The sequence below is a fragment of the Platalea leucorodia genome (assembly GCF_965183815.1).
Source record: "Platalea leucorodia genome assembly, chromosome: 19".
In the NCBI taxonomy this organism is placed as follows: Eukaryota; Metazoa; Chordata; class Aves; order Pelecaniformes; family Threskiornithidae; genus Platalea; species Platalea leucorodia.
In genome coordinates, this window is record NC_138841.1 from 7,592,741 (window position 1) to 7,620,576 (window position 27,836).

Genomic DNA, 27,836 nt, shown 5'->3' on the forward strand with positions numbered 1-27,836 from the left:
CATTGCCCACGTTCATCCTGCTCCCATCCTCGCTCCCTGCATCACCTGTGTTCACCCCGCTTCCATTCCCACATCACCCTGCTCCCCACATTGCCTGCATTTGCCCCATTCCCCTTCCCCACATGACCTTGTGTTCACCCCACTCCCATCCCCACATTGCCTGTGTTTGCCCTGCTCCCATCCCTGCTCCCGTCCCCGCATCACCTGCGTTTGCCCTGCTCCCATCCCTGCGTCACCCACGTTCGCCCTGCTTGCACTCCCTCCAGCCTCCCCAGCACTGGAGCTGCAGGAGCGTCTGCCAGCCTTGCTACCTCCTCTGCTTTGCTCTCCTCTGCCCCAAACCTGCCCTCCAGGCTGTGCTGCTGCCCTGCGATCCCACCCAGCAGCACAGGGCAGCCAGGAGGAGAGCAGCTCTAACATCGTCCTGTGCTCCCCTAGGACACCCCGGGCATTGCAAACCCAACAGGCAAAGACAGTTTGTGGCACATGGGGTGCAGCACGGCAGTGTACAGGGTGCTCAACCTGGCCAAGCAGCTCCCCAGGCAGCCGGCTGCTGCCAGCATCACCAGTGTAAGATCAGAGCAAAGCGCTCCAGGTTTTCCGATATCTCCAGGCCAGCGCAGCAAGCGTGGGGCTGCCCACCCTCACCAGCAGACAGCGGCTCCCCAGGCCTCATCTTGTGGGGGATCTGCCCGCTTGCCCGGGAAGGGATGCCCCCAGCCCCATTCCCCCTGCGCACGGGGTCCCAGGAGAGGGCTGGCTGCCAAGGGCTGGCTGTTTGCACACAGGTTGCTTTGGACCCAAATCAAGACAAAGTTAAGCATTTAATTACCGCGGCAGAGAAGCAGCTCAGCAATCAGAGAAAATTGAATCAGCCTGCCCAGGGACTGCTAGGTCTGGTCAGCAAACGCTCCGATTAAGAGATATAGCAAGCCACCTCCGAGCAGGAGTGAGCACAACATGGGAAAGCATCAGGCTCAGCCTGCCTGCGGAGCCGCCCACGCCACACGATCGCTCGCTCCAGCCAAACACCACCAAAGCAGAGGGTGCCACGGCCAGCGCAGCTGGACCAGCACCGGGGGCAAGACGGGGCTCCCTAGCTGCTGGGTCCCCACCCCCCCGCAGCAGCGGGCAGCCTGGGGACAGGCAGGTCCCCACAGAGCTGGGGTGTGCATGGAGACATGCTGGGCACGGCTCAGTGGAGGGACATGCTTCCACCCCACATCCATCTCCCGAGGACGCAACCCCAATACAGATTGTCTGCATGGATGTGCTGGCTGTGCCCAGCTCCCAGCCGCCCAGCCTGCTCCCCTGCAGGGCAAACCCCGCTGCCTTGGACCCCGGGGCACCCCGGCCCCCCCTAATCCTCCTTTCCCAGGCTTAGGGAAACCTTTAAATCAGGTCTTGACAGCTGCCATGTGCTGCTCATTAGCTCTGGCAGGAGCACACCGGCGCTGAGCCGCACCATCTGCTCCGCACAAAGACCCACCGCGGGTCCGGGACGAGGGACGCGCTGCCTGCACTGGGACCCAGCACCCGGGGGCACCCAGCCCAAGGCAGCAGGCAGAGGCCAGCAGGACCCAGGGGAAGCACGGAATCGTGCTTTACCCAGCCTAGAGGGGAGCAGGAGTGGACCGAGTTCGGGATCTCCCTGGACTCCTCCTTCACCCCCCTAAGTGACTGGCAATGCCATCAGCTCCGTGCTGGACCTGCCCAAGAGAAGAGGCTGGGAAACACCACGGGGATGTTTGCAAATGAACAACCTGGGACAGTCACCCACAAAGGGGTGTGGGGCCCCAAAACCCCAGGCAGGGTGGGCAGCACAAGGAAACACACGTGTGGCAGCACACACAACTCGACGCATACCCTGTCAGGGCCCGTGCTCCCCTCCGACCGCACGGGAACTGCCACAAAACCGCCGGCTCAGCAGCAGCATCAGCAGTTACTAGAGAGTGACAGGAAACCATCATTTCCCAGGAGCCTCTGGGCCTGACGGGCCATCGGTCTGACCCTGCGGGGGCACAGAGATGCCACAGGTCCAACAGAGACAGACGGACACATGCCCCCTCCCAACTCTGCACCCCGGTACTGAGGCTCCCATGGCCTGCCAAGCCAGTGAATCACCCACAGGGTCTCTCCCTTTCCCAGGTGCCCCTGTGAGGTCCCCGTGTCCCAGTCCCACCCCAGTACTGGTGCATCCATACTAGTTCCCCAAAAGCAGGCACACCTGCAGCCCCCCGGCACACTCTGGTTGCCACTGGGGAAAAAAACCGATCTTGTCAGAAGATGCTGCAACCCCAGAGCCCACAGGGGACATCTGGAACAACATCTGGAACAACATGCCCGCAAGACAGGAGAGCGGGTGGCACAAAAAAAAAAAAAAAATCCCAGGCCCTGGGCCAGCAGGATGGGGGAATGCTACAAAGCCCCAGGAGCAAACCTGGTCCCAGAGCTGGGAAGGGAACAGGCACGTTTTGGCCTAACATCGTCCTCGGGCAGGTGCAGCATGAAATAATAGATGTGCAGAGACCACAGCGACATGGCCGGAGAGACCCCCCTCCTAATGCAGGCAGGGGCCGGGTTGTGCCTCCCAGCCCTGCAGCACTGGGCCAAGGAAGGGCCCTTGCTCAGCACCTGGAGGGTACAGGGGAAAGCAAGGACCAGGAGCCCAGCTCCAGCCTTTCTCCCCCAACACGCCGCCTTCCCTCCTTTGCCCACATTGCTCATCTCCTCCCAGACCAGCGCAGGGATGGAGACATCCTGCTCCCGCCACCCAAGCAGCCCCAGCACACCCACAGGGTTCTGCCAACGGGTTATTTGGATTATTATACCCAGCAGCGCAGAAGCTCGTATGAAGCTCATAGGACTCCTGCAACTTCTGGGGAAGAGCGTGCTGAACAGACCCGGCACATCCCACCCTGCCCCACCAAGCCTCCTGCCCCCAGCACTGCCATCCCTCTCCCCCAAACACCCATACCCGGGTCCCTGGGCTCTAGCGCTCAGACGTGCCCCAGGCTGCGGCCGAGGATGAAGGAAGAGCCCGGGGAAGAAGTCGGAGGCAGTTTTGTGCCTGGTGCGCACCTGGTGCTGCACCGCTCTCCAGGGAGGGGGCTGAGAGCCGGCGGGGCCCTGGCTGCAGCAAAGCCCAGGGGTAGGGGGCAGAAGGACCTTTATTAAATCTTTCAGCCCTGGGGAAGGCCAGGCTGGTGCAGGAATGCTCCTTGGGCCGCCCCAGTGCCAGTCCCCAGGGCTTTGCCCTCGGTGCTGGTGCCACTGGGAGAACAGACCCAGAGCCTGGAGGGGGGCTGCTGAGCCACCCCCCCAGGACACCACAGGGGCACCCACCAAGAACAACAGCCAGGCATGGGTGTTCACAGGCGCACGGGGTTACATGGGGTGGGGGGACCATGGGACAAGGGAGCTTGAGGCCAGGCTGGCTACAATAAGCTGTGAGAAGAAACCTCCCCCACCTTATCCTGGTCCCAGGGATCTGCAGAGGAGGGGAAGGGATTTCGCTGGGATCCCTGGGACCTCGGGCTCAGCCCCTAACCCTCACTTGGAAACGAGGACAACAACCATGTTGTGTCCACATGGAGCAGGGCAGAGGGGCAGATGCCAAGCGGGACGGGGCTACCAGCCGCCCCTGGCCTCACAGCAGTGCAGAGCCAGTGGGGTGATGGGGACATGCCAGGGCAGCACCGGACCAGCTCTCAGTCTGCCTGGAGGGGAAGGGGTGGCGGGAGGCCGGTCGCCTTCCCTCCCACCAAGCCAAAGCAGAAACCCATCAGCATCCAACCCCGCAGCGTGCTGATCTCCTGCAGCAGAGCCCGGCAGCAGCTGCCCTCACAATCCACCACATCCCAAACCTGCTGGCTGTTTAACCAAGGACAGGGACTGTTTTGACAGCCTCCAGCAGAAACCAGCCCCGCGGGACCACTGGGGCCAGCCCCCGCCAGCAGGAACAGCACAACAGCAGCCCGGCCAGGGCTGGCTCCTCAGTTAGCAGTGGGCTCAGTGGAGGTATCGCCTTCCCTCTCGGGGGCCAGGAGCCGTGTTCCTGACAGCTTTGTTTAGGGCTTCATCTCCTGCAATTTTCTCCTGCCCCCAATTTCACTGCTGGTACAGGAAAGCTGCAGCTGGCTCTGTCTTCTGGCTTAGAGACAGCCCCAGCCTCCCAAGTTCCTGAGACTTCATGGCATTACGTATTTAAATCCCTTCCTGATGGGTGATGGGTGCAGGTATCAAAAGCCTCTTAAAGCTACTTTGCTCCGAGCGATGCCGCAGGCAATGGCGTGTCTGCGTGGGACCGCAGGGCGCGGTCCTGCTCCCCCCTCGCGCCGGCACCGTCTCCATCCCCGTTCTAACATTTCCGCTGCAAAAGCCGGCGAGCGTGCGCCTGATTGAAGCCAGGCGCAGAAAAACCCCTCGCGCCCACACACCTGAGCTCAGCACTTCCCTCCACGACCCCGAGGGGCCCCCCACCCGCCACAGCCCCCCACATCTCTCTCCAGACCGGGGAGGCCAATTTAACCAGGCTCACTGGGAGCCAAGAGCACGCACAACCCTGCGTTGCACTGGGGTTGGGAAGCCCCAAAGTGAAACCGAAGAGCAGCAGCTCGCCCGAATGGGTTCAGCACAGCAGCAAAACAGTCACAGGACATGGGGGGCCCCCATTGCCTGGGCTGAGCTGCCCTCAGTGGAGGCAAAGGATGGGGAAAGCGGCTGGGGGTGCCCGCACCGGTGCTCTGCCTGCGCAGCACCCACAGGCGATAGCAGCCTCCTGAGATATTTCCTTCCCGGGATGAGGGCTGCTCACCAGGGAACCCCCAGCCCCTGGGAATGGGAGACGGGGCACCCCAGGGCTGGGCTGTGCCACCACCCCAGGACAGGCTGTCCCCCCATCACCACAGGAGCTGGGCACATCCCAATCAGTGGGGTGGGTTTGCCTCATCTCTCCCCTGCACGGCCCCGTGACACCTGAGCAAAACCAGCCCAACACCAGCCAGAGCTGGCAGGAGACAGTGTCCCATGAGCCACTCCACCGTGTCCCCCTGGGACCACGCAAGGGGCTCAGAGCTGCAGGAGCACCGTGGTGATGGAGAGCAGCGGGTACCAGGCTGTTCCCCCCCTCTCCATGCCGGAACCCTTGGGGAACAGGCACACCAGCATGGCATGAGTTGGGCTTGCACCACCTCTCCATCCGGACCCAAAACTGCCCTGGCAGGAGCTGGTTTGGAAGGGCTACAACAACTCCACCTCCTCAGGGACCGACCCCAGCTGGTCCCGGAGGCTTTGGGTTTGCAGAAACCATCCCAGCAGGCAGAGGAGCCCTGGCCACGTGGCAGCAAAGATGCCAGGACCCTGGCAGGGCCGGGAGCCCAGCTGATCTGGGCACGTGGCCTTTGCCAGCACACTCCCACTGAGCCAAGGCCCTGCAGGGCACATGGCGATGGGCGCGTAAGTCTGTCCCGTCCCGAGCAGCACATTGCGTCCTTCTTCCCGAGGAGGAGGAGGGAGCAGCTCCCCGGGGCAGGAGACCGCCAGCACCAGGCTGCCCGTGTGGAGCACAGAGCATCACGGCTGGAGTGTTTATGAGAGCAGCAGAGCACTGGAGGTTGCAGGGTTTAAATAAACTTGAAATCCGACTCAACTTCCTTCCCCAATTTCACAAGCTCCGTTTCCTGAGTCTCCGCAGCCGGCCAGGCGCGCTCGGGTGCCGCAGGCAGCTCTGGCACTTTCTCTCCGATGAGCTGGGTGGTTTGAAAGTGCCCTCGGGGAGCGTTTCTGCAGCCGGCCGGGCTTCTCAGACCTCCCCCGGCCAAGGAGTTTAATAGCCTCTGGGTCAATACCCGCCATCGGCCCTTCCTGACACAGCAAAACCACCCGCGCGCAACGGGGCTGGGCTCCACCTCCTGCAACCGGCACGGGGAGTCCCGCTCCCCCGCTGCACCCCTAGCTCACTGCGGCTGCAAGAGCCGACAGCACCTGACTGCGAGCCGGGGTGCTGCAGGGAGGGGTGCTGCAGGGAGGGGTGCTGCAGAGGCTCAAGGGGAGGCGTGAGCCCCAAATCGACGGCTGTGCTCCCAGATGAAGGGCACGAGCGGGGAGCTGCCGAGTTGGCTGCGTTGCAGCCACCCATTTGAAGGTCACCTACAGAAAGAAACAGCAGTTGTTGCCTTCCCCAGTCTCTGCAGAACCCACCCTCAGCAGCAAGGAGCGAGGGCTCCCGCGCCGCCCCGCTCAGCACCGCCGCGGCAGGCAGCAGCTTCCCGGCTGAGACCGTTACAGCGGCGCAGGGCGTGCGGGCGCCCAACCTGACTGCCGCCGGCAGCTCGGCCCCATTGCTTCCTGCTGGAGCCAGCGAGCTCGGACGCGCCCATGGAGCTACATGCCGGGTTTACCGCCGATGGGCGAGTGAAAGCAGACCCTGCCTGCAGCAAGGGCGGGAGTCAGGGCAGGATCCAGCCCTGCCCTTGCAGATGGTGCAGGTCTGAGTTGCAGGTACAAGGTGCAGGTACAAATCAGCCCCTGGGCCAGGAGCAGCCGCTGGGCCTGCATTTCCCTCTGCTGACAGCAGTGCTGCAGCAGGTACCAGCCATTTCACTCCTGGCACACAGGGAGCCTGAATAACACCCCTGTGCCCCAGTCAGTGGCTCAGCACCTGGCTCCTTTGGACCCCCAGTGCCAATGGGGCAGCTGGGCATCTCCCGAGGGGAAGACGGGAACCTGTGAAGTTGACAGTGAAACACCACAGCATCTCTCCTGCCTCCTCCTGCCAGGCCAGCGAGAACCGGGTCCCCCCAAGGACAGCACAGCCCCAGCACCCCTGCTCCTCTGTCCCCATTCCTCCCACCCTGAGGCTCTGTGAGGCCCCAGAGATGGGTCCGGTGGCTGCAGCACCTCTTGACATCAGCTGGACCATCCCTACCACCCAGCCTGTTTAACCCCAGCAGCACACAGCACCTTCCTCCAAAGCCCCCATCGCTTCCCAGTGTCCCCAGCCCTTCCCCAGGTCCCACCTCACTCCCACCAGCAGCATGGACACAGAGACCCTGAAGAAACGGCACAGCTGGCACATGCATCTTATTACAAAGAGACAAAAGGGGAGCTTTGGTCCGTGCCCTGCCAGACCCCAGAGGCATTCAACCTCCTCCATGTTCTGACAGCCGAGGGAGGTGAGATCTGCAGGCAGGTTTGCTCGGAGGGCGGGGGGGGTCTTGGAGACCCCCACAGCCCGGCTGCTGCGCTGGCGGGGTGTCATGGCACTCACAAAGGAAAACCTCGCTCTGCTCCTGGCCCAGGGCAGGAGGGGCCCCATCGCCAGCCCCCCCAGGGCTGCTGTGGCAGAAAAGGCAGGTGGTCCGCAGGGAGAGCAGCTCGGCCCTTGTGCACTCGGCCCAGCCTCAGAGCCACCTTCCCGCATGGCGCTGCGACCTGCCTGCTTTGTCTCGCAGCCTCCTTGCTCCCAGCCCTCCTTTGTCCTGCTGCCTCACCTTCGCCACCCACACCACCCCAGCTGCCTGGCACCCACCGGCTGCACCAAGTGGGATGCTGGCTCGCTCTCTCAAGGAGGGGGTGGGAGACAGTTGGACACCCCCCCCCCCCCCCCCGCTCCCTGGATCCTCGCCATGAACACCCCAGCCCCACCGCAATGCTGCATAATTCAAGTCACCTCCCAGTTGTGATCCCCTCCCCGTGCACAGGACAGCCCTCTACCCCAGCACTGGCAGGGGCTAAAGGGATTCGGGGGGAAGAGCCCCGCAGAAATGACTCCACAGCCACCATCCCCAGCAGCACCCACTACATCTCCCGGGCAAAAGGGACCCCAGCCTTGAGCCGGGCCTTTGTTAAAAGGCTTCATCCCGAGAGAAATGCAGGATGGAGGACGGGAAGAGTCCGGCCAGCAGGAAATCTCCACCCCCAGCCACCGGCATCACTCGGTTCCCGGGTCAGTGTCCAGGCACGGACGCCCTGGCCTTGGCACAGCCCAGCCCTACCCCTGCTCAGGCGCTCCAGCAGCACCCACACCGGCGGGATGCTGTCACCTCCCCTGCAGCTCCCCCAGCCTTGAACACCACAGCCTGGCCCCGATCCTCAGCCTCTCGACCGCAGCAAGGCAGAAAATCACCACCACCTGCTTCCCAGACAGAAGACTGGATGGGCAGGCAGCGCTGGGAGGTGTCCTGGTGCACACACGCGCGTGCACACGCAGACAGCCGTGCACACAGGCAGCAGTGCGTGCAGCCCCACACCCATCCTCTCTCCCTCCATCACTGATGCTGCGCCCAGCATCTTTTGTGCTCTGGCTCTGCCCAGGCGGGCAAGGGCCGGCCAGGGCAGTGCCCTCCACACATCCTCCTCCGGGGACTGACGCAGCCCCCCGCAGGCTGCCCCCGCGCCGTCAGGGGTGCGGGCAGGGGGCACCGCACGCCCTGCCCTCCCCAGGTGACCCCGCAGCTCCCCGCCGGGGGACAAGGCAGGGCACGGCCAGAGCGGGGCACCCGCGCGGGGCTGGGCCGAGCCGCGTCCCCACGGGGGCCCGATCCCGCCGAGCGCAGCTCCGCTCCCAGCCCCTGCCCGGAGCTCGGGGCGCCGCGGGCCGGGCCGGGCTCCCGCTTGCCCGGAAGCCGCGGGCCGAGCCGGCGCAGGCTGGGGGCGAGCGGGGGGAAGGCGCCCGCCCGCTGCCCGCCCCACGCTGGTCGCCACGGGGGACGGCAGCGCCGCCGTGACAGCCGGCCACGGCCCCCCCCCCCCCCCCCCCCTCCCGCGGGGCCCGGCCCCCCCCCTCCCCCGGGGGCTCCCTCCTCCCCTCGGGGCAGAGAGAAGCCGAACGCCGGCGGCCTGCGGGACCCCAGCGGCTGCGCACGGAGCACCCCCGCCTGGCACGGCGCTAACAAAGAGCCCCCCGCGCTCCACCGCCCCCGCGGGGCCCGCGGACGAGCCGTGCTCTGCCCCGCGGCTGCCGCCCAGCCCCGCGCCCCCGCTCCCGCAGCCCCCCCGGCGGCGCCTTCCTCGAGGCGCGCGGTCTGCAGGGTGCATTGTTCCCAGCCCGCAGCCAGCACAAAGGACCCCGCGATGCCGCAGCGCTCCCCGCCACCTGGGGGGGGCGGGCGGGGACCCCCCGGCAGCGCCTCGCCTGACACCGCCGGGGGCCGAACCCGCCCGCGGCGCAGCCGGGAGCCGCCGAGCCGCAAGGGCTGGGCGACAGCCCGCTCGGCAGGGGAGGGCCCGGGGTCCCCAGCGCCCCCGGCCGCAGCGGAGGGGAGGTGGGCAGCGGGGGGCAGCCCCGGAACGCCGCGGAGTCGGGGGGGAGGACAGCGGGGGGGCAAAGCCCGGCTCGGGGGAGGACCCGCAGCCCCGGGACGGGCAGCGCCGAGCCGAGCATCCGCAAGCACGGGGCGGCTGCGGCCCCCGGGGGCACCGGGCCCCCGCACTCACCTCACGGCCACCTTGACGCAGCTGTCGGGGGCCGCCATCCCCCGCGCGGGCAGCGCCGCCGCCGCCGCCGCCGCGAGCATCCGCGGGGGGAGGGGGCGGGCGGGGGCGGGGCGGGGGCGGGCGGCCCCAGGTGCGGGGCGGGGCGGGGCGGGGCGCGGCCACGCCCCCAGCGGCGCTGCCGGCGGGAGGGCGCGGGGCGCGCACACGCACGGGCACGCGTGCACACGCACAGACACGCGTGCACACGCACAGACACGCGTGCACACGCGCGCACACGCGCACAGCTGTCAGCCCCCCGCACACACGCACACACTCACGCCCGCATCCCCCCAGTCACCGCCCCGCACACACGCTCACACGGACACGGACACGCACACGGACTCACGCTCACGTGCACACGCACAGACTCACACGCACCCACAGTCACACGCACGCACACACTCGTAACCCCCCCGAGCCACCCTCACGCGCCGCACACGCATCCGGCCCCCACCCGCATTCACCCACAGACACGTTCTCTCACACACACACACTCGAGACACACACAGAGTCAACACACACACACTCACACTGTCACACTCCCACACTCACACTCACACACACTCAACACACACTCACACACACACTCACACTCACGCACTCACACTCACACACACACTGTCACACACACACTCACACACACACACCCTCATTCACACACTCTCACACACACACTCACACAGTCACACTCACACACACACTCTCACACACACACTCACACACACTCACACACACACTCTCACACACACACTCACACACACTCACACACCCTCACTCACACACTCACACAAACTCACACTCTCACACACACACTCACACACACTCACACACCCTCACTCACACACTCACACACTCACACACACTCACACTCACACTCTCGCTCACACCCGTCGGTCCCTGCTGCCCCCTGCCGGGCCGGCGGCCCCGCTCCCGCCTGCGCACGGTGCCCCGGCCTGCACCGGGGCTGTGCGGGGCCGTACCGGGGCTGTACCGGGCTGTGCAGAGCTGTACCGGGGCTGTACAGGGGCTGTACCGGGGCTGTACCGGGGCTGTGCAGAGCTGTACCGGGGCTGTACAGGGGCTGTACCGGGCTGTACCGGGGCTGTGCGGGGCTGTACCGGGGCTGTACCGGGCTGTGCGGGGCTGTACCGGGCTGTACTGGGCTGTGCGGGGCGGCCCCCGCGGGGACGGTGGGACTGCAGCCCGGGGTCCTGCGGGGTGGGCACTGCCTGTCCCCGGGGAGGAGCGGGGCCCCGGCAGATCCTGGTGAGGGAGGACCCCGGGGGCTGGGGGAGCCCGGGGGGGCCGTCAGCTCCCTGCCAGCCCAGTGCAGCCCAGTGCCGCCTGGATCAGCCTAGCGTAGCCTGGTTCAGCCCAGTGCAGCCCAGCACATCCCAGTGCAGCCTGGTGCTGCCCAGTGCATCCAGGTGTAGCTGGTCCAGACCTGACTCCCTAACCAGCCTTGGGAGCACCCGGGTCCCACATGGGATCTCGTTCCACCTGGCTTCCTTCCTGCCTGCTCCTGCCTGCCCTCTTGCCCTGTCCCGTCCCTGAGCCTCTGCCGTCACCCAGCTTCACTGTCCCCAGTGCGAATGGGAGAGGCTCACAGCCGGCCCGGTGGCTCGGGTGCTGCTGTGGGGGGACATGGGAGCTCTCCCTGTTCCTGCCCATGAGTGGGACACAAGGAGGGGGCCTGATGTCCCCCCCCAGAAGGCCCCCAGCTCCCCGCTAGCAGACAAACGCGGGGGCATCGCAGTGAGGGGCAGCGGCAGGAGCTGGGCAGCCTGTGAGAGACCACTGCATGTAGATGAGGGTGCAGGTGCTGCCGGCTGTGCCCGCAGGCGGAGGCAGGGGTGCTGAGCACAGCCGTCACCCCACGCGCTGTCCCCAGCCACCCACCACCGACAAGGCCACGTTACGCTTGGCACTGAGGAGGGAAACACCAGCCCCGTGTGGTCCCCAGACCAAATCCTCCAGCCCCCCGGTGCCGATGAAGGATGTTTGCAGCCTGCTCTGGGGTGCGGTGACTCGGTTTGGGACAGGGGACAGAGACCGGGACCCTGCAGGTCCCTGCCCCTGCCAGCAGCAGTGCCTGGAGGAGGATGGAGGTGAATGACCACCTCCGGGGCTTTCCTCCCCACATGGCTGCCATCACTCAGACACCTCCATGGCTTCACCTGGTCCCAGCCCGGAGCTCTGCGGTGCAGGGACATGACAGCATTGAGCAGCAGGAGCCAGCGCAGGACAGTGGTGAGCTGGGTGCTCCTGCTGGAGCCACTGGGGCTGGGGCACTGGTGACCCTGTGGGCTGCCCAAGGCTGTGGCAAGAGCCCATCCCAAGAGGGCAGGGGGTAAGGGTGATGGCATGGGCACGACTGGACGGTGCCCAGGTGCCGACACAGCCCTCCAGCATGCCCCGTCCGTACCACGTGGCAAGCAGCAGCCTGGGCACCCATGCAGCAGAGGATGGTACCCACGGGGTGATTGGCTCCATCCTGTGACCTGCTCTCGGGAGGCTAGCGAGGGGAACACGTCCAGGGCCCATCAGGGAGCAGGACTGGGGACAGGCAGGCACCAAGGAGCTGAAGGAGTCCTGTCCTGGCTTCCCTGTCAGTTGCCTTCACGTTGCTGGGGCTGATGGCAGACGGACGTGCCGCCCTGTGCTGGCAGCGCAGGCAGAGCCTGCCCGGGGACATGGGGAGCCTCTGGCTCGGCAGGAAAAAGCATCTCCAGCCTGAAGCAGGTGTAGGACCTACAGGGAAACCCCAGCTCCATGGGTTGGTGTGGATGTCAGGGTGAACAGCAATGGAGTGTGAGGGGAAACTGAGGCACGCTAAGGTTTACTTTGAGGAGCCCAGGCTGTGTCCTGGGAGAGAATGCCCATCTGCTCTGGGACAGCCAAGACACGCCAGTACTGGTGGCTCACAGCTGATGAAGTCCGAGCTGTGCCCAGTGTGGAGCCCAGCAGCTGCCCGCTGCTCTGGGGTCTGGATGCCTGCAACTCAACAGCACCGTCCCTCCCCCAACTGCTCGTGCTCCTCCTGAGGAGCCGGGTGCGCGGGGCTCCGCGCCCCACGGGAGCTGGCTTGGCATCTGCTGGGATGGGTAAGCTCCAGAACACCGTCACGGGGATGAGCAGGACACAGCCCCCAGGAGAGCATGCAGAGGCACTGCCCCATCACCACAGTATGTCCCCACCATAGTGTCACCCTTCATGTTTGGAGCCCCCAGTGAGCACCCACCTGCCTTGGAAAGTGGCACATGCAGTTCCGCTCCTCACTAAAGGCACCAGGAAACCATCACCGCTCAACTTGTGACTAACGAAGCGTGTCCTTGCCGTCCCCCAGCAGAGCAGACGCCAGAGCCTCGCTGGCAACCGCCCCGTGCCCCTTCCTCAGGAGCAGATGGATGCGCTTGGGCGTCTGTGTCGGCGGGGCACGTCCTGCCCCGGGGCAGTGGAGCGGGAGCAAGGGATGCAGCGACTGCCCCTACGCCGCCCCTGCAGATTGCCTGCATCCCCTTGGGGGAAAGCTGTCTGTGCTGCCATGTCCCCTGTGCAAGATGGGCTCTCCGGCACTCAGGCTGCAGCTGGAGCTCAGCAACAGCCATTTCCCTTTTATTAAGTTAACAAATAAATGCCCTGCTGGAGAGCAGTCAAGCTCTATCGATCCAGCACCTCCCCTGGGACCCATCAGTTTGCTGCATTTTAATATATATTAGGCAAGGAAGAGCCCCGCGTTGCCCAGTTCGGCTGGGCTGGGGGCCCTCCAGAGCAAGATCCCAGCAAAGCGACAGCCTGGAGAGGCTGTCCCTGCGCTCGGCACCCAGACCCCGCCTGGGGCACTGAGGTCTGTAAAGCAAAACCCCTGAGCAGACCCATTCCCGGAGAGGAATAACCTCAGCTGCTGCTTGATACCGGGCAGCAGCGGACAGTGCGCAGGCAGCGCTGGCACGGGCGCACAGCAGGCACTGTGCTCCCCGCGCTCTCCTGGCTGTGGCGTCTCTGGCCTGTGCCCCGCAGGGCAGTGGGGATGTCTGTGGGCTGGATGAGACCCTCCTGTGGGCTGGGCTGAGTGGTGGGTGCCCAAGATGGTGTTTGGAGATACCTGAAGTGACAGAAATCGCTCTGCAGCGGCCAACTCTCCTCTTGGTTAGACCCAGGGCTGCTGCACAGACATGGACATGCTCTCACGCCTCTGCCCCCTCCCCAGTTTCTTACCCAGCTCTGAGAGCGAGCCAAGAAGCCCCCAGGCCTCACTCCAGCACAAAGCCTGTGCCTGCCTGCTGCCCCAGCCCAAGGCAGATCTGCCCAAGCCTCTCGTCCTTCTCCCCACAGGACAGGCTTGGCTGCAAGCAGGAGGAATAGGCTCCAGCAGAGCCATAAGGGTGCTGGGTCCAGTTGCTGGGATACCAGGGGACCCTCAGAGCTTGGCACCCTCAAAATGGCTGGTTGAGGCATGAACACCTGGGAGCAGGGACCCTCCCGCGGGCTGGGCTGAGCTGTGGGTGCCCGAGCCCGAGAGCGGTGTTTGGAGACACTTGAAGTGACAGAAGTTGTACCGCAGTGGCCAGCTCTCCCACAGCGTGGGGACTGGAGGCTGCCACATGAATCACTGCCAGCTCTGCTTAAATGTGAGCTCGCATTTGCAGCCCCCTCCCCAGGCCGGGCCAGGCAGTGAGCACCCGTGGGCACAGGCTGTGCAGGCAGGGTGGCAGGGGAAGGAGGGGATAGGGGGATCCACAGTCACACAGCAGGAACACTTTAATGACCTGTCCAGCTCTTGCAAGACCCTGCCAGCACAGCATTGTCCTGTCCTGCACCCGCATCCTGGAGACCCGGCCCAAAAATCCTCCTGCAGCTGGACAGAGCCCACCAGGACCCCAGGCAGAGGGGGAGCAGTGCGGCATTGCTCCAGTAACCCCATGCAAACTCCTGAAGGGACCGTGCCCACTGGGCTGCATCAGCGGGCGGCTCACAGGCGAGTGACAGCGATGGTCTCTTGGGAGGGGGCTGCGCTGAGCCCTGGGGAGCTGGCTGGTGATGCAGCCAAGGTGCCCTGGGGGGCAGAGCCAGTTTTTGTGCCCTGCAGTGTTTCTCTTCCCTTTAGCAGCTCCACGGCTGCTTTCTCCACTTCATCCATCTCCAGCTGGCTGCTGGCTGCCATCTCGTCCCTGGTAACTGCCACGAAGGACGGGTCGTGGGCCAGAGTCGCAAGGCCCCCGGAGATCAGAGCCTGCAGCAGAGGATGGGGTCACAGCCCAATGTGTGCTCTGTCTGTAGAAGCGTCCCTTGCTGCAGGCAGCCCACCCTCGCCTCCTCTTCCCTGCTGCCTTCTGCACTGGCACATGCCTGCTGCTCACCCTCATAGCTAAGCTTTGCCCTCCAACCTCCCAGCCTGGCATGAGCATGGCACCCCTGCCAGCCCCTTTCCCTCCCTGGCAGCCCTGCCTTTCCCTCTGCCAGACTGTGCCCCCTGCCTTACCTCCTGGATGAGAAAGGTGATGGCCGGGGTAGAGGATGTGCTTGGGTCACTGCTTTCACCCCACTGGTACCCTGAGCTGGACGCCGTTCCTGTCATGGTGCCATCCTCTCCAGGCAGCTGGGCAAGAGGAGTAAAAAGCTGCAGCCTGGGCTTGGGCAATGCCCATGGAAGGTCTCTCCCACGTTAATATGGGGGCCGCAGGTACCGTCCCCAGCCTGGACACACACTCTCATCCTGCTAGAGCTGCTAGGTCCAGGGCGCCATCCACAATGGGACCAGCGGGACCATGTGGGCAGAGAAAGCTGGGAACCAGCCCTGGCACTTGCCAGACAATGAGGCACTGTGGCCAGCCAAGGGCAGCCAGGGGAGTGTGGGAGCAAACTTGATGCACCCCTTGTTTCTGCCCCGGCTCTGGAGGCAGCTGGGCAATCAGAGAGATGCTGCTTCGAGCTGTCCCAGCTTGGATGAGCACCCTGTGCCCGCTGCAGCAGCGGGGTGGGGACCCGGCTCCTTCTCCGAGCTGATCAGAAAGTAAAGCTCCAGCAAAGGAGCCCTAGAGACACCGGCTCCTCCACAGCACGGCTGTGATAGCCTTTCCCAGGAGGGGAGGGAGGTTCACCCATGTCCCCCACATTGCTGCCTCTGGACATACATTGCCCCCTTTACCTCCTGGGGGAGAAGGTGCAGCCCTGATGATGGGTGACCCCCAGAGGTGGCCCCTCGCCTCCTGCTCGGCCTCCGTTGCAGCCTCTCCATGGGTAAGGGGTGGTTGCACTCTGGGAGAGGGAAAGGTGGGGACATCAGATGGGCACAAGGACACCACTGCCACCCAGAGGAGATCAGCTGGGAACGGGTTAACTAGACTGGGGGAACCAAACGGTTTAGGGGTTTGGGACCAACTAAAGTCCCAGTGCCTGCCCACTGCGCCATGCTGGCTCCTCATCATGGTTGGGAAAAAGTCCCTGTTCGTGGAAAAGAACACAGTCTTGTGACCCTGCTGCCCCAGGGTGGCCAGTCCTCCCCCAGCCCAAGGTACTGGCTCCATGCTCCATCACCCCGCAGGGTGGGAAGGTGGGAGGAGGGTCTCCAGGAGCTCCCCAGACAGGTCCCGCTGTGCTCGGGGCTCTCAGCTAACCTCCAAGTTGCTGGGGTCTGCATCTCCTCCTCCTGCCTGCTAACATCAGCCCCTTCCCCCTACCCTGGCCCTTGGGCTGGTCCAGATCCCCCAGAAGAGGAACAATGCTGAGACTCACCCCGCACTGGACGCCTGGGTGCTGCTGGCACCATCTTCCTCCGCACCTCGTCCTCGTACTCCATCCTGGCAAGGGCAGGCAGGTGGGTCAGCCTGAGCAGGGACGGTGTGCCGGCTCCACCCAGGGCCGCAGCCCTCCCCACCTTCCCCACCCCGGGGAATGCAGTGGGGGGGGGCAGACCAGGAGGGGCAGCTGGGACAGATGAACAGGGTGGATACCCCAAGAAGTAGGCTTAAGTACGTCCTCTTACATTGGTAACCCTTGTCCCTTGTACCTGTGCCCAGGCAAGCACTGGTGGCCCCTGCCTGGGCCTTGGCACTCAGAGATTGGCGGGGAAGGGGGAAGGGTTGTTCCTGCCATCCCTGGAGCCCTGCTGTCCACCTTGATCCTCACGGCACCGAGATGAAGGAGTGATGGGAAGGACAAGAAGGGCGCACAGGGTCACACGCCAGCCCTGGAGCTACCCTGCATGTTCTGGGGACATCTCTGGGATTGCCAGGCTGGGGCCTGGGGACCAGCGAGGGGGCTCTGCCCTCCCTGTCCCCTTGCCTGGGCCCTGCCTCACACCCCAGGGGGCTGAATTTCTGCACAAAGCTCCTGTGTCCATGGAGCCACTTCCACCGCCAGTGCTAGATTCCTCCCCGAGTCTGCAGGGACCTCGCTGCTGCAACTCAGCCACTTCTCCAGACCTTACCCCTGCCTGTAGAGCCCCTGGGCAAGACCGACATGCAGCCAGCCGCCAGCACAGCCTTGCTGGGAGCCACTGGGCACGGCCCAGCTCTGCCCCTCCTCGTTTGCCCACGCGAGGCTCACCAGCCCTTACCCCTCCAGCCAGCTGCTGTTGGCGTTGTTGACGTTGGTGTTGCCTTCCTGGGGGAAGTCATCAAGGAAGACGGGGGAGTCAAGGTCCTCGTTGCCCACCTCCGTGAACTGCAGGGGCCTCTGGCTGGCCACGTGGGGCTGCAGGGGGCTGCTGGGCTCCATGAAGCTGTCGACCTGGCCAAACAAGCCACCTGTCCTCTGCAACCGACAGGGAGGGCATCAGAGGAGGCCTGGAGCTCTGGGCTGTTCTGGGGCCATTCCCATGGGAGGAGACGTGGGGGTGCCCACGGGAACAGCGGTCTCTCTGCTTGTCTCTCAGCTTGCACCTTGCAGACCGCATGGTGTCAAAAGCTTCACTGCCCAGGTGGGGAAACTGAGGCACTGAGGTGTGAGGGTCACACAGCAGCACTGGGATGAGAGCCAGCCCTGTGCATGACAACTCCTGCCACCTCTGTCGGACAGCCTGAGCTGGTGGCACCTCTGGACACAGCAGGAGGTGCAACACCACAGCTGCCCAGGCTGTCTCAAAGACTCCCAGGCAGTGGGAAGTGAATCTGTTCCTGTGCTGGTGACGATGACACCTGAGCTGTCCTGCCTTAGCCTGGCAGAAGGTGTGAATGGGGCGTTCCAGACCTGTGGGTAAACATTCAGCACATGCCTGCCAGGCATATGAGCAGGGTCCTTTTACAGAGGGGAAACTGAGGCAGAGAGCAGGCTGCCCAGGATGACTCAGGGAGAGGAAAGAAGTGCTGATCCATCCTTGTGGTCCACGCTGTCTTTCATGGTCAGGCTTACCTCTGTGGACTGTCCTCCAGCTGCTGGTAGCCATGCTGACCCACCACTAACACATCGAAATGGGGGCTGGGTGGGACCACCACCACCTAGGGTGCCCTGAGGGCTGCACTCACCCTGTATATTCCTTCCTCCATGGCAGCCTCCACCATTGCTCTTTCCAGCTCCTCCTCAGCAGTCAGGTCCCCAGAGATGGCCCGATGGATTTCAGGAGCAGCTTCTTCTTCAATGCTCCTCAGCCCAGCCTGGTGGGGACAAGAAGGCATGGCTGGATGTGGCCTGGCCCCGCCACCCATCTCACATTGGGCTTTGGAGAGGGAAACATGACGAAGCATGCTCACCTGGTAAGCCATGCTGCCCTGCCAGGTCTCCTACCAGGGACAGGCCATGGGTCACCCTGCAGCTGGCTGGCTCTGCGCTTGATGAAACAGTTTCTGGGCTAATGCTGTCCCACAAAGGGGCACGCTAAGGGCAGCCTGACGAAGGGTCAGGCTGGTGGTACCCAAGGGGTAGCTGTGCCTTTGTCCCTGATCTGGAGATATCTGACCTGGGGCCCGGCTCTTTTCCTTGCCTTGCACCTTTGGGGCCTGGTCTTTTATCTCTACAAGTGATTTCCTCCCTATAAGGTCAGGAGAGGCTGGGGACATCCCAGCTGCTCTGGCCAGGCACATAAATCCTCTCCCATCCCACCCTGACAGCATCCTGCAGCGCTGCTGTGCAGGCTTCTCTGACTGCAGTGGTCCTGCTCAAGATCAGCCACATCAACCCCTCTCCACCTGATGCTGCACTAGGCAATGAGAGGTGATACAGAGAGCACCAGGCACGCAGAACTATCCGCAACACTGCTAAGGTCAGGAAAGGGAGGAGGCCCTGGGAACACAGAAGAGCAGATGGATAAGGGCCTGGATGGGCAGCATTTGGCCCAGATGTTAGTCTGTGGTAGGGGTTTCCAGGTCTTAAAACTGTTTGGTGAGGCATCAGACCTTGCTGAGCCATCTCCGTGGCCAAAGTCAGTGAGACAGAGGGTCAAAAATCTCCTTTGCTTCCGGAGTCACCTGCACCTTGGAGACTAAGGTCACCCTCAGTGGTGGAGTGCTCATGGCTTCAGTGCTGGTTCACCTGGGGCCACCTCATTTCCAGAGCCTGAGGCAGAGAGGTCCCTATATGTCACTGCAGTTCTAAGTCACCCTGGACTTCCCTGAGCTGGGGGAAGCCTCTTCCCTGGTCTGCAGAGGTCCCCACCACACCCTGCCTGCCCCCAGGAAGGGTCACCCCTCCAACACCAGCCAAACACTACCAACCTGGATCTCCACAGGATTCTTCTTCGGCCGGTACCCATAATACTCCTCCTGGCGCTTCATGAACTTCCTGAAATGCTCTTGGATGAGGAAAGTAGCATAGAATTTGCCCACTGTCACCTCATCATCTGGAGGGGAGGAAACCAACCTGATGATACCGCCTATCACAAGGCCCTGAGTTGTCGGAGCAGCGGAGACCCCAACCAGGTGTCCCTGCCCCTCGGGGAAGTACCCCCCGGTGACATACCTCCAATCGGTGGGATGACCTGGTCCAAAAGCTTCATACTTGTTCGCTTCCAGATTTTTTTGATAATGGCTCTGAGCTCTTCATTGGCCTGCTCAAAGTTACCTGCAAGAAAAGTGAGCAGGACAGAGTGGTTCGTTCCCAGGGGAACGTGAGCATGAGTGAAGACAAAGCATGTGGAAACCTGGCCAGACTCCTCCAGGGCATGACAGCTCCTCTCCTGCCTCCCCACCCAGCAAAAATGAGCTTTGTAAGAATGAGGCTTTGATTGTTAGGAAAAAGACTTTAACTACAGATTGAGTCAGACCTAGCAAACGGGTGGAGGGTCAGTGCCACCGTCTCTGTTCTGGTGATCAACAACAGATTTTGACCTCCCCTTCGGTGCTCTCACAGGCTTTACCATTCCTGCTCGCCTTCAACCCCAGTCTGTCCCCGTGTGTTCTCCAAGATCTCCTGTGCTCCTCCCAGGGCTGCCTGCACCGTGCTGGAGGCCACGTTCCCCTCCCCAGCTGGAGGGAAGGCACCCATGCCATGCTGCTGGGAGACGCCAGCCCCAGCAGCCCACCACTGCCCAGCCTCACCTCCTGCCAGAGCTGGCTGCCCCAGCCCAGCCGCAGAGCTGCTCGTGTGACACTGCCTGACCCACAGACATGGAAACAAGCTGGTGTGGCATCTTCCCAAAGCAGGGCTTTGAAAACCATGCTGCTGGCAAGGAAGCGGGTGAAAGCAACTCCTCCCCAGCACAGCTAAATTCAAAGAGGATCCATCCCCTTCCATTCCAGTCTGAGATTATAAATACATGAGGAAATGCAAAACTGGAGCAGGTGCAGGTGGTGCTGGGCAGTGGGAGATCAGACTACACTCAACAGTGCGGGAAGGGAGGCCAGAGGCTGTGCATTGTGGCAGGGATGGGAACTGGGTCAGAACCACTCCTGAGCTGTTCAGGGCGAAGTTACGCAGCTGGGGTGGCATTGGTTCGCTCTTCAGGGCTGCAACACATGTGCCTGCAACAAATAACGTCCTCCAGGCTTGGCCTGAGCAGCCCCATGCATGTGCCCGTGGTCTCTGGTCCAATGAGATCATTAATGGCATGAAGCCGAGGGTTGCACCAGAGGGTCTAGCCCCATAGGCAAGTGCCCTGAGGTCCCGGGACAGCGTCGGGGAACGGTGTGTAACCAGCACCCTGCAGCACAAGGAGAGGGTCCTCCCCTCAGGCTGTAGAGGCAGACAGGAGCATCACTTACCTTCTGTCTTGATCTTGAGGGCTGTCCTCACCAGTGCAAAGAGGGTTGCATTGAAGGTGACGGTGCCGTCGCTGTTCAGGGGCATGTTCATGCACACTAGACGCTGCACAGCAAATCAACAACTGTGACCCAAGGCAGCAGAGCAGGCTGGCAGCTCCCCGCAAACACGCAGCCTGTCCTGGCTGGAGGGCAGCCACGCTGGCCGGGGAGAGGCTCTGCTCGGGGCACTGAGCTGCCGGCCACGGAGCCCTCCCTGCTCTGCCCAGGCCCATGGGGCTCTGCACCACCGCTTGGCAGCGCATAGGCCAGGGGCCCGTCACTCATCACTAATCCTAACCATCACTCATCACTAATCCTAACCATCACTCATCCTAACCGGCCAGCTAAACCAGGCCATGCTGCGGGGAGAGCCAGGTCAGATCTGCGGAAATAACCCAACCTATGGGGTACTGGTGCCAGGGGGGAAAATCACAGGATCGTTTAGGTTGGAAAAGACCTTTAAGATCATTGAGTCCAACATAAACCTAACACTGCCAAGCCCACCACTAAACCATGTGCCTAAGCATCACATCTACATGTCTTTTAAATACCTCCAGGGATGGGGACTCAACCACTGCCCTGGGCAGCCTGTTCCAATGCTTGGTAACCCTTTCAGTGAAGAAATATTTCCTAATATCCAATCTCAGCCTCCCCTGGCGCAACTTGAGGCCGTTTCCTCTCGTCCTATCACTTGTTACTTGGGAGAAGAGACCGACCCCCACCTCACTACAGCCTCCTTTTAGGCGGTTGTAGGGAGCGATCAGGTCTCCCTCAGCCCAACCAAACAACCAGCCAGCAAGAGACACAGCATTGCTCAGGAGATGGGAGTCACTCCGCATTGCGCTCCACCCTCCAGAAAGCGCCCCAGGCTGCCATGAGGGATCTGGGGATCAAATCTCCTAATGAGTTTACCCAGGACCCAGGAGGGCTTACACCAGTGCCTGAGCCCCTGCCCGCATGGTTTATGCGAGCCTCACGCACGCCCTGGATGTGTGCAGAACGAGCTAAGCCAGGAGGAGCGTACTCATACCTACAGAGCTGGTGTTCCCAGCTCCCCCAGTGCTATCAGCCCTTGGAAACAAAATTCTATGGCCCAGCTGACATGGCCAGGTACTCGGGCCCAGCGTTGCCCTCCTGCAACAGATGCAGACACGGGGCACGCCAGTGTGGCTTGGGAGTCCCTCTGCACTGAGGGCTCCCAGTTGGGCAGAGACCAACCCGCCAGTGCCAGCCCCCTCAGTGTGGGGGTGAGCACAGGCAAGCCCTTATCTTCAAGATCCCGAAACATATCAGCTCCGTGCAGGTTAACAGCATCTCTCCTTGCCCCCCAAATACTTCCCTCCATTAAACAGCAGAGGTGAGAGCATGTGTATAAAACATGCCACTGGGAAGCTGGCTGGATTGTCACCCTCAGCCTCCCTGGGGAGGATGCAGAAACACCTTGGGGAAGGTGTCCCTGTGCTCACACACCCTGCTACCCCCTTGGCTTTTACCTTACAAGCTACACGGTGTGGGCAGAACTTCCCGAAGCCCAGGGGAGGCTGGATACGTCTCAGCAGAGTCACTACATCCAAGTGTTTGATCCTGCCCCTGCGGAGGCAACAAACTGCATCAGCAGTGTGGTGGCAGACACGGGGGAGAGTGGTTCAGGCAGGGGCCGGGTGGTTCATCCTTGTGGCCTGCCCCGTGCTCCTGCAATGGGCAAATCCCTGCCCTTCTCTACGCTCCTCTTGGGGAAAGCAGCTGTTCCCTGTGGCACCCGACAGCAGATAAAGGTGCACAGTGGCATGGGAAGAGCTGGTAGCATCACTAGGGCTGGATGAGGAGGGGACTGGAAGTCTCACGTCCCCAAACATCCTGATGGCTTGTATCAGGCCTGGAATACACTGGCAAGTCCACATCCACCTCTGAGACGCTGGAATCTATCTCTTAGACAGTGTCACAGCTCACGCTGCCACGTGTGTCTCAGGGCAGCCCACCCCGGGCTCCCCATGGACCATCCCCTCTGTGCCACTCACCCCCTGTCACTCACTTGGCCTCGGGGTCGTACTCAGCCCAGATCCGTTTGAACTCGTCCAGGTGATGGGGCCCGAGGATGGACCAGTCGCGTGTGAGGTAGTCAAAGTTGTCCATGATGACAGCCACAAAGAGGTTAATGATCTGAGGGCAGAGGAGCGGGTGTGAAGGATGAAAGCTAGGGCAGGGCCAAGCACTCAGCAGATCCCTGGGGCACTGAGTGACAGCCCTCGCAGCTGCCAGCACAGAGCAGCGCAGTGCTGCCCGGGGCCATGGGAAAACGCAGGCAGATGTGTTTGAGAAGAAAGGGGCTTGGGTGCCCCTGGAACCAGGGGATGCTGTGGGTCACCCCATGCAGGGGTGGGCCTCCCACCCAAGGAGGTCACATAAAAGGCTGCAGCAGGCACAGGGCACCTCTCCCCTCTCCACCCTTGCAAGAGCCAGCACAGACACATCTGGATGGCAGCACATGGGGGCTGGAAGGAACTAACGGAGGATCCTGGGCCCCACAGGAGCGCGGTGCCAGCTTTACAGCATGGCTGGGTAGATGGGCTGGGGAGTGATGCCTCTAGGAAGAAGGTGCTGTGGGCTCAGCCCCACAAGATGCAAGGCTAACTCAAACCCAGGGGCTGCCCAGGGCCAGGACAGGGCTGCCAAAGGGAGCCCCGTGGAAGCTGGCATACCAGGAAGGCGCAGAGCATGTAGAAGCTGATGAAATAGAAGTAGGCGAAGCCCGTGCCGCAGGTGTACTCCTCGCCCTCGGAAAAGTCTGACTCGGGGTCGCACAGCTTGCCGTAGCTGCAGTCCAGCAGGATCTCCTGCCAGGCCTCGCCGGTCGCACACCTGGGGAGAGGGGATGCCTGCTGGTCCCTGCCGGCCCTGGACATGAGCTGGGCACGCAGTGAGGGCTGCGGCCAGCCCAGCGCACAGCGGAACCAGGAGCCACAGGGAAGGAGTGGTCAGGATCCTGGGCTTGCTGTGCTGCTGTATTGAAAGCTCCAAAGTGAAGTGTTTGGAGTCAAGAAAAGCCTTGGGCTGAGCTCTTGCTTCCCCTTGAGTTTCCTCACAATTCACAAATTAAAATCCAGTCTGGGAAGGAAACAATCAGAACAGAAACCCCAAAGTACCCCTCTCTGCTGCAGCTCAGCCACACCAGGCAAACAGACAGACGCTCCTGAAATGCTTCCACTGCTACAAGAGATTTTTCTGTAGGGCAAAAAAGAGATCAACTACAGAAATGCTGGTCTCCCTCGCTCCAAGCTGGTGGGCTCCCATGCCGACCCTGAGCCCAGCTCCCCTCTGGAGCTGCTCGCTCGCCAAGACAAGACTGACCTGAAGAGCAGCAGCACAGCTTGTGGAAAGGTTTGGAAGTTGTTGTTTCGGTTGATCTGGGTCCCGTCCACCATGGCGATCTTCCCAAACATCTGTAAATCACATTGTCAGGTCCCCAGCTCCCTTTCTCAGGCACCAACCACCCTCCAGAGCACCCACGTTCCTGAGCTTCTCTTCCTCTTGTTTACTTGGCTTTGGGTGTCCTCAAAAGAGACTGAGAGCGGGGTGTGGGTGCTCTGGGCTCATGAGCTCTTTGGATATTCTTGCCTATGCTGAAAATGCCCCTGTCTGTGCTGTACTTCATCTGGGCCAAGGATAGAAGGTCTTGTGAACCAGGCACAAACACTGGTGACTGTGTGTCTAGGTTGTGCCATTGACTCCGAAAGTGCTATTTGCTGCATGCCTCAGTTTCCCTAACTGCAGCCTGGGGATGGGAGGAGGCTGCTGGGGCTATAAGCATCCTTGGAGACCAGGGAAAAATGGTCCCATCATGTGCAAAGTCCAAGGGAGTGCCTGGCAGAGGATCTAGTCCCTCTCCATCCCATGTCCCCAGATGCTATCAGGCTCAGGGCATCTGTTCAAGACCAAATCCCACCCCTGTGCCTCTCACCTGCATCCCGATCACAGCATAGATGAAAAAAAGCATCACAATCAGCAGGGCTACGTAGGGCAGAGCCTGTGACAAAAGGACCATGGCTTGTGTGAGATACCAGCCCAGCATCAAGGCAACTCAGGGACAAGAGGCTGGATCTGGAGCTACTGCGTGAGGCCAGCATCCAGGCCTCCGTGTGGGGAGGGGACAGCTTACTTTCTGCCTGTTCCTCCAACGACCCTCCCACCAGCCCCACTCTCCAGTTCTCACGCATGGGAGGCTTACGCCAACCCCCAAGGGAGCAGCCGGTCTCTGCAGCTGGGATGAAGGCCGGGCACAACCCAGGGATGCCCAGGGCTGAGGGAGCTGCCCAGGCTCAGGGGCTGTGTGCTGAGCCGCTGCAGCATGCCCTTGAGGACCCGCTTGGTGCAGAGCCCAGCCTTGCTGGGACCACGGCTGCTGGGCTTGCTCAGCTCAGCGGTGTCGCAGGCTCTCACACATGGCGGTGTCAGCCAGGGAGACCCCCCCATCTTCCCACCCATACAGGCAATGTTCTCCTACACAGCACAAGCCCCTGGTCCAACCTGAGGCCAGCAGCTTGCCAGCACTGGAGCTTTCCTCCTCTGTCTGGTGAGGACAGACTGTTCGCCCAGTTGGCTTGAGGATCAGAGCTCGCTGCCAGCCCAGGGCATGTGCTTGTCTGGGAGGGGAGCATACCTGTTCCTCACATACCTGGAAGGACTTGATGAAGGTCCACAGGAGGGTCCTGACACCTTCCCCCCGGCTTAGCAGTTTCACCAGCCGCATCACCCGGAACAGTCGGAAGAAAGTGATGGAGACACGGGAGTTGTCATCGGAGTCCTGCAGGCAGAGCACAACACTTGGAGGGCAGCTTGGAGGTGCTGATGCCTCCAGGCAGACAAGGGGGGGTCCAGGTCCTGGAGGGGGAAGGGGGGGAACAAGATTTCCCCCCCAGGCACCAGTCACGGTTCCCACAGCCCTTGCCTGCATGGAGGACCAGACTGCAAAGGAGACGTGCTGGCACTTTCCCTCCAGCCTTCCCAATGAGCTCGTCTCCCCAGCCCCATTGCCTCACATCTCTGCCCCCCACCTCAGGCTGCTTGGGGACGCCTGGTTATGGGTATGAGAGCAATCCTGTTAGCCAGGGGGATGGGACGCCGCGGGGAGAAAGGCATGCTGTAACGCAGGCTGGGAGAGCTGTGCTGTTCACCGCATGCCAGACAGGGCCACCCAAGGACAGGCTCAGGTCCCTCCAGGCTCTCGCCCAGCACGTACCATATGGGACGCTCCCACCTCGGGGCCTATTTGTAAGGTGAGCTGTAGGCCAGGCACCAGGCACATGAAGGGTTAATGATGGCTGTTTAAGCACAGAAAGGCTGGTTTGAGAATGTCCCAGCAGGGCTTTCACAGACCAAAGGTGGGACTGAAGGCAGGGTGGCTCTCGGGGGTGCTGCCCAGTGCCACCCCTACCTGCAGCGATGCCTACTTTCTTGGGGTGGCTGCGGGGCCCCCTTGGAGGGGCAAACAGCCATGTCCCAGGGCTGGGGACTCCTGGGTTCAGGGCAGAATGGGCAGGCAGGAGGGGAGCCAGCAGGCACAGCTGCTGGGTTCAAAGGGCCAGGTTTCGTCTGGGAGCACCTGGGACATTGGTTGTTGGAAATGCTGGTGGCTTCGTTGTTCTGGCATGGCACAGCCCCAGGCCCAGCCTCTCCACCAGGAACCATGAGCAAACCCTCCTGGCCTCCGCCAGGCACTGTCCATCCCGACTCCATCACCGCCCGGGATGCCTTTCCCACTGCCCCCTCGGCCTCCCAGAGCTTTACTGCTGCCACTGGATCCCCCTCTCTCCCATCATCCAGCCCACCCACTCCCAGCTATTTCAGGGCAACAAAACCCAGCTGTAAACACCCCTCCCAGCAGCTCCACTTCCCCAGTCTGGCATTTCTGAGTTCCCAGGGCTGCACTGGAAAACACCATCTCCTCTCCCCACCCCTCTTTCTTTCGCAGTTCGCTCTCCTAGTGCCTAGCACTTGCACAGTGAGCACGGGGCTCAGTAACATCTCATTGGTTCCAGTGCACCATGTCCTCACCGTCCGGACCTGGGCAGTGCCCAGCGAAGGCCAGCTTGCCCTCCGCAGTTCCCAGCACCAGGGCCCTGGGACCCCTGGGACCCCTGGGAAGAGGCTCCAGCATGTGGGAACCTGCAGCCAGCCTCTCCCCATTTTCAGAGCTCCTAGGGGAGCTCCTATGGGCCAACCCAGGGCATCTCCACCCCACTGCACCCCCATGCTGGTCTCGGCCACCAGCACAGGGCTTGGCCCACTCAGCCCCCCAGCACATCAGGACAGCAGCCACGGGACACAGCCAGCTCCCTGGGGGAAGACACGGTGCAAGAGCTGCCCCTCTAACCATTCTTCTGGCTAACAGTGTCAGAGGCTGCATTCGTGGAGGCAAACCCCTTCAGGCCTTACACAGACAGGGCGATGGTCAGATGAACCAAGGCCAAGCATCCTGTCCTCAACAACCAGGGACAGCTTTGCTAGATACTCCGTTCAGGTCAGATATGGGCAGTGCCGGGGCCAGGGATGGTGGAGGGCAGGGCTGGGTGCGCAGGTAGTCCCAGGAGGGCTGGGGAACAGCCCAGCACATCTCAGGGTGGGAAGAGGTGTCTGTGTGTGGGGTGTCTGGCCCCAAGTCCCTCTCAGCAAGAGGAGAGCTACACCCCAGAGAGAGCAGCTGGGTCTGGTGTGTCTTAATGACATGCAGGACACATGCAAACACCGCCACAGGCACGCTGGCATGGCTACTGGCAGCGAAGGGGAGAGGGGCGCACCGCAAGCACATGCAGCTGATATTTACAATGCTATCACACCCTCCGCCGAGGCAGTACAATCCGCCACTGGATGCAAGAACAGTCTGTCAAGAGAACAAGAGAGTCAGCAGGAGAAGTGAGGCAGGAATGGGAGGGAGGGATGCAGAAGACGAAGACACAGACACAGAAGAAAGAGGAAGATGGAAGCTGGGGATGAGAGGAGGTGGCTGAAAGAGGAGCATAAGGGAAGGACAGGCAGAGACCCGCCATCACTCGGGCTCACGGACAAGGTGACATGACTTTTGAGGGGCAGAGGCAGCAGATGGATGGCCAGGGAAACACACTGATCATGAGGGACTTACCCACTTCTGTGACCCACTGCATCTCACCTGCTGTGACAGGTACGTCTGGG

General features: G+C 62.3%; 2 protein-coding genes across 3 annotated transcripts in view; both read right to left on the reverse strand.

Moving 5' to 3' along the window:
* The window catches only part of KIF21B (kinesin family member 21B), a 39,734-nt gene extending 30,217 nt beyond the window's left edge, over nt 1-9,517 (reverse strand). For both annotated transcript variants that reach the window (XM_082330385.1, XM_082330384.1), the window contains exon 1: nt 9,439-9,517. In XM_082330385.1, coding sequence (XP_082186511.1) covers nt 9,439-9,476 — 38 coding nt within the window. In that variant the 5' untranslated portion in view covers nt 9,477-9,517. The remainder of the gene's footprint in view (nt 1-9,438) is intronic.
* Nucleotides 9,518-14,261: 4,744 nt separating this feature from the next.
* CACNA1S (calcium voltage-gated channel subunit alpha1 S) overlaps nt 14,262-27,836 on the reverse strand; it is a gene marked incomplete at its 5' end in the record, with an annotated part of 49,062 nt that continues 35,487 nt past the window's right edge. The window contains 16 exons of the mRNA XM_082330004.1: nt 14,262-14,710; nt 14,960-15,076; nt 15,626-15,735; nt 16,213-16,277; nt 17,036-17,232; nt 17,943-18,071; nt 19,128-19,252; nt 19,372-19,473; nt 20,613-20,715; nt 22,145-22,241; nt 22,684-22,811; nt 23,351-23,510; nt 24,000-24,091; nt 24,610-24,675; nt 25,324-25,452; nt 27,472-27,528. Coding sequence (XP_082186130.1) covers nt 14,450-14,710; nt 14,960-15,076; nt 15,626-15,735; nt 16,213-16,277; nt 17,036-17,232; nt 17,943-18,071; nt 19,128-19,252; nt 19,372-19,473; nt 20,613-20,715; nt 22,145-22,241; nt 22,684-22,811; nt 23,351-23,510; nt 24,000-24,091; nt 24,610-24,675; nt 25,324-25,452; nt 27,472-27,528 — 1,938 coding nt within the window. The 3' untranslated portion in view covers nt 14,262-14,449. The remainder of the gene's footprint in view (nt 14,711-14,959; nt 15,077-15,625; nt 15,736-16,212; nt 16,278-17,035; nt 17,233-17,942; nt 18,072-19,127; nt 19,253-19,371; nt 19,474-20,612; nt 20,716-22,144; nt 22,242-22,683; nt 22,812-23,350; nt 23,511-23,999; nt 24,092-24,609; nt 24,676-25,323; nt 25,453-27,471; nt 27,529-27,836) is intronic.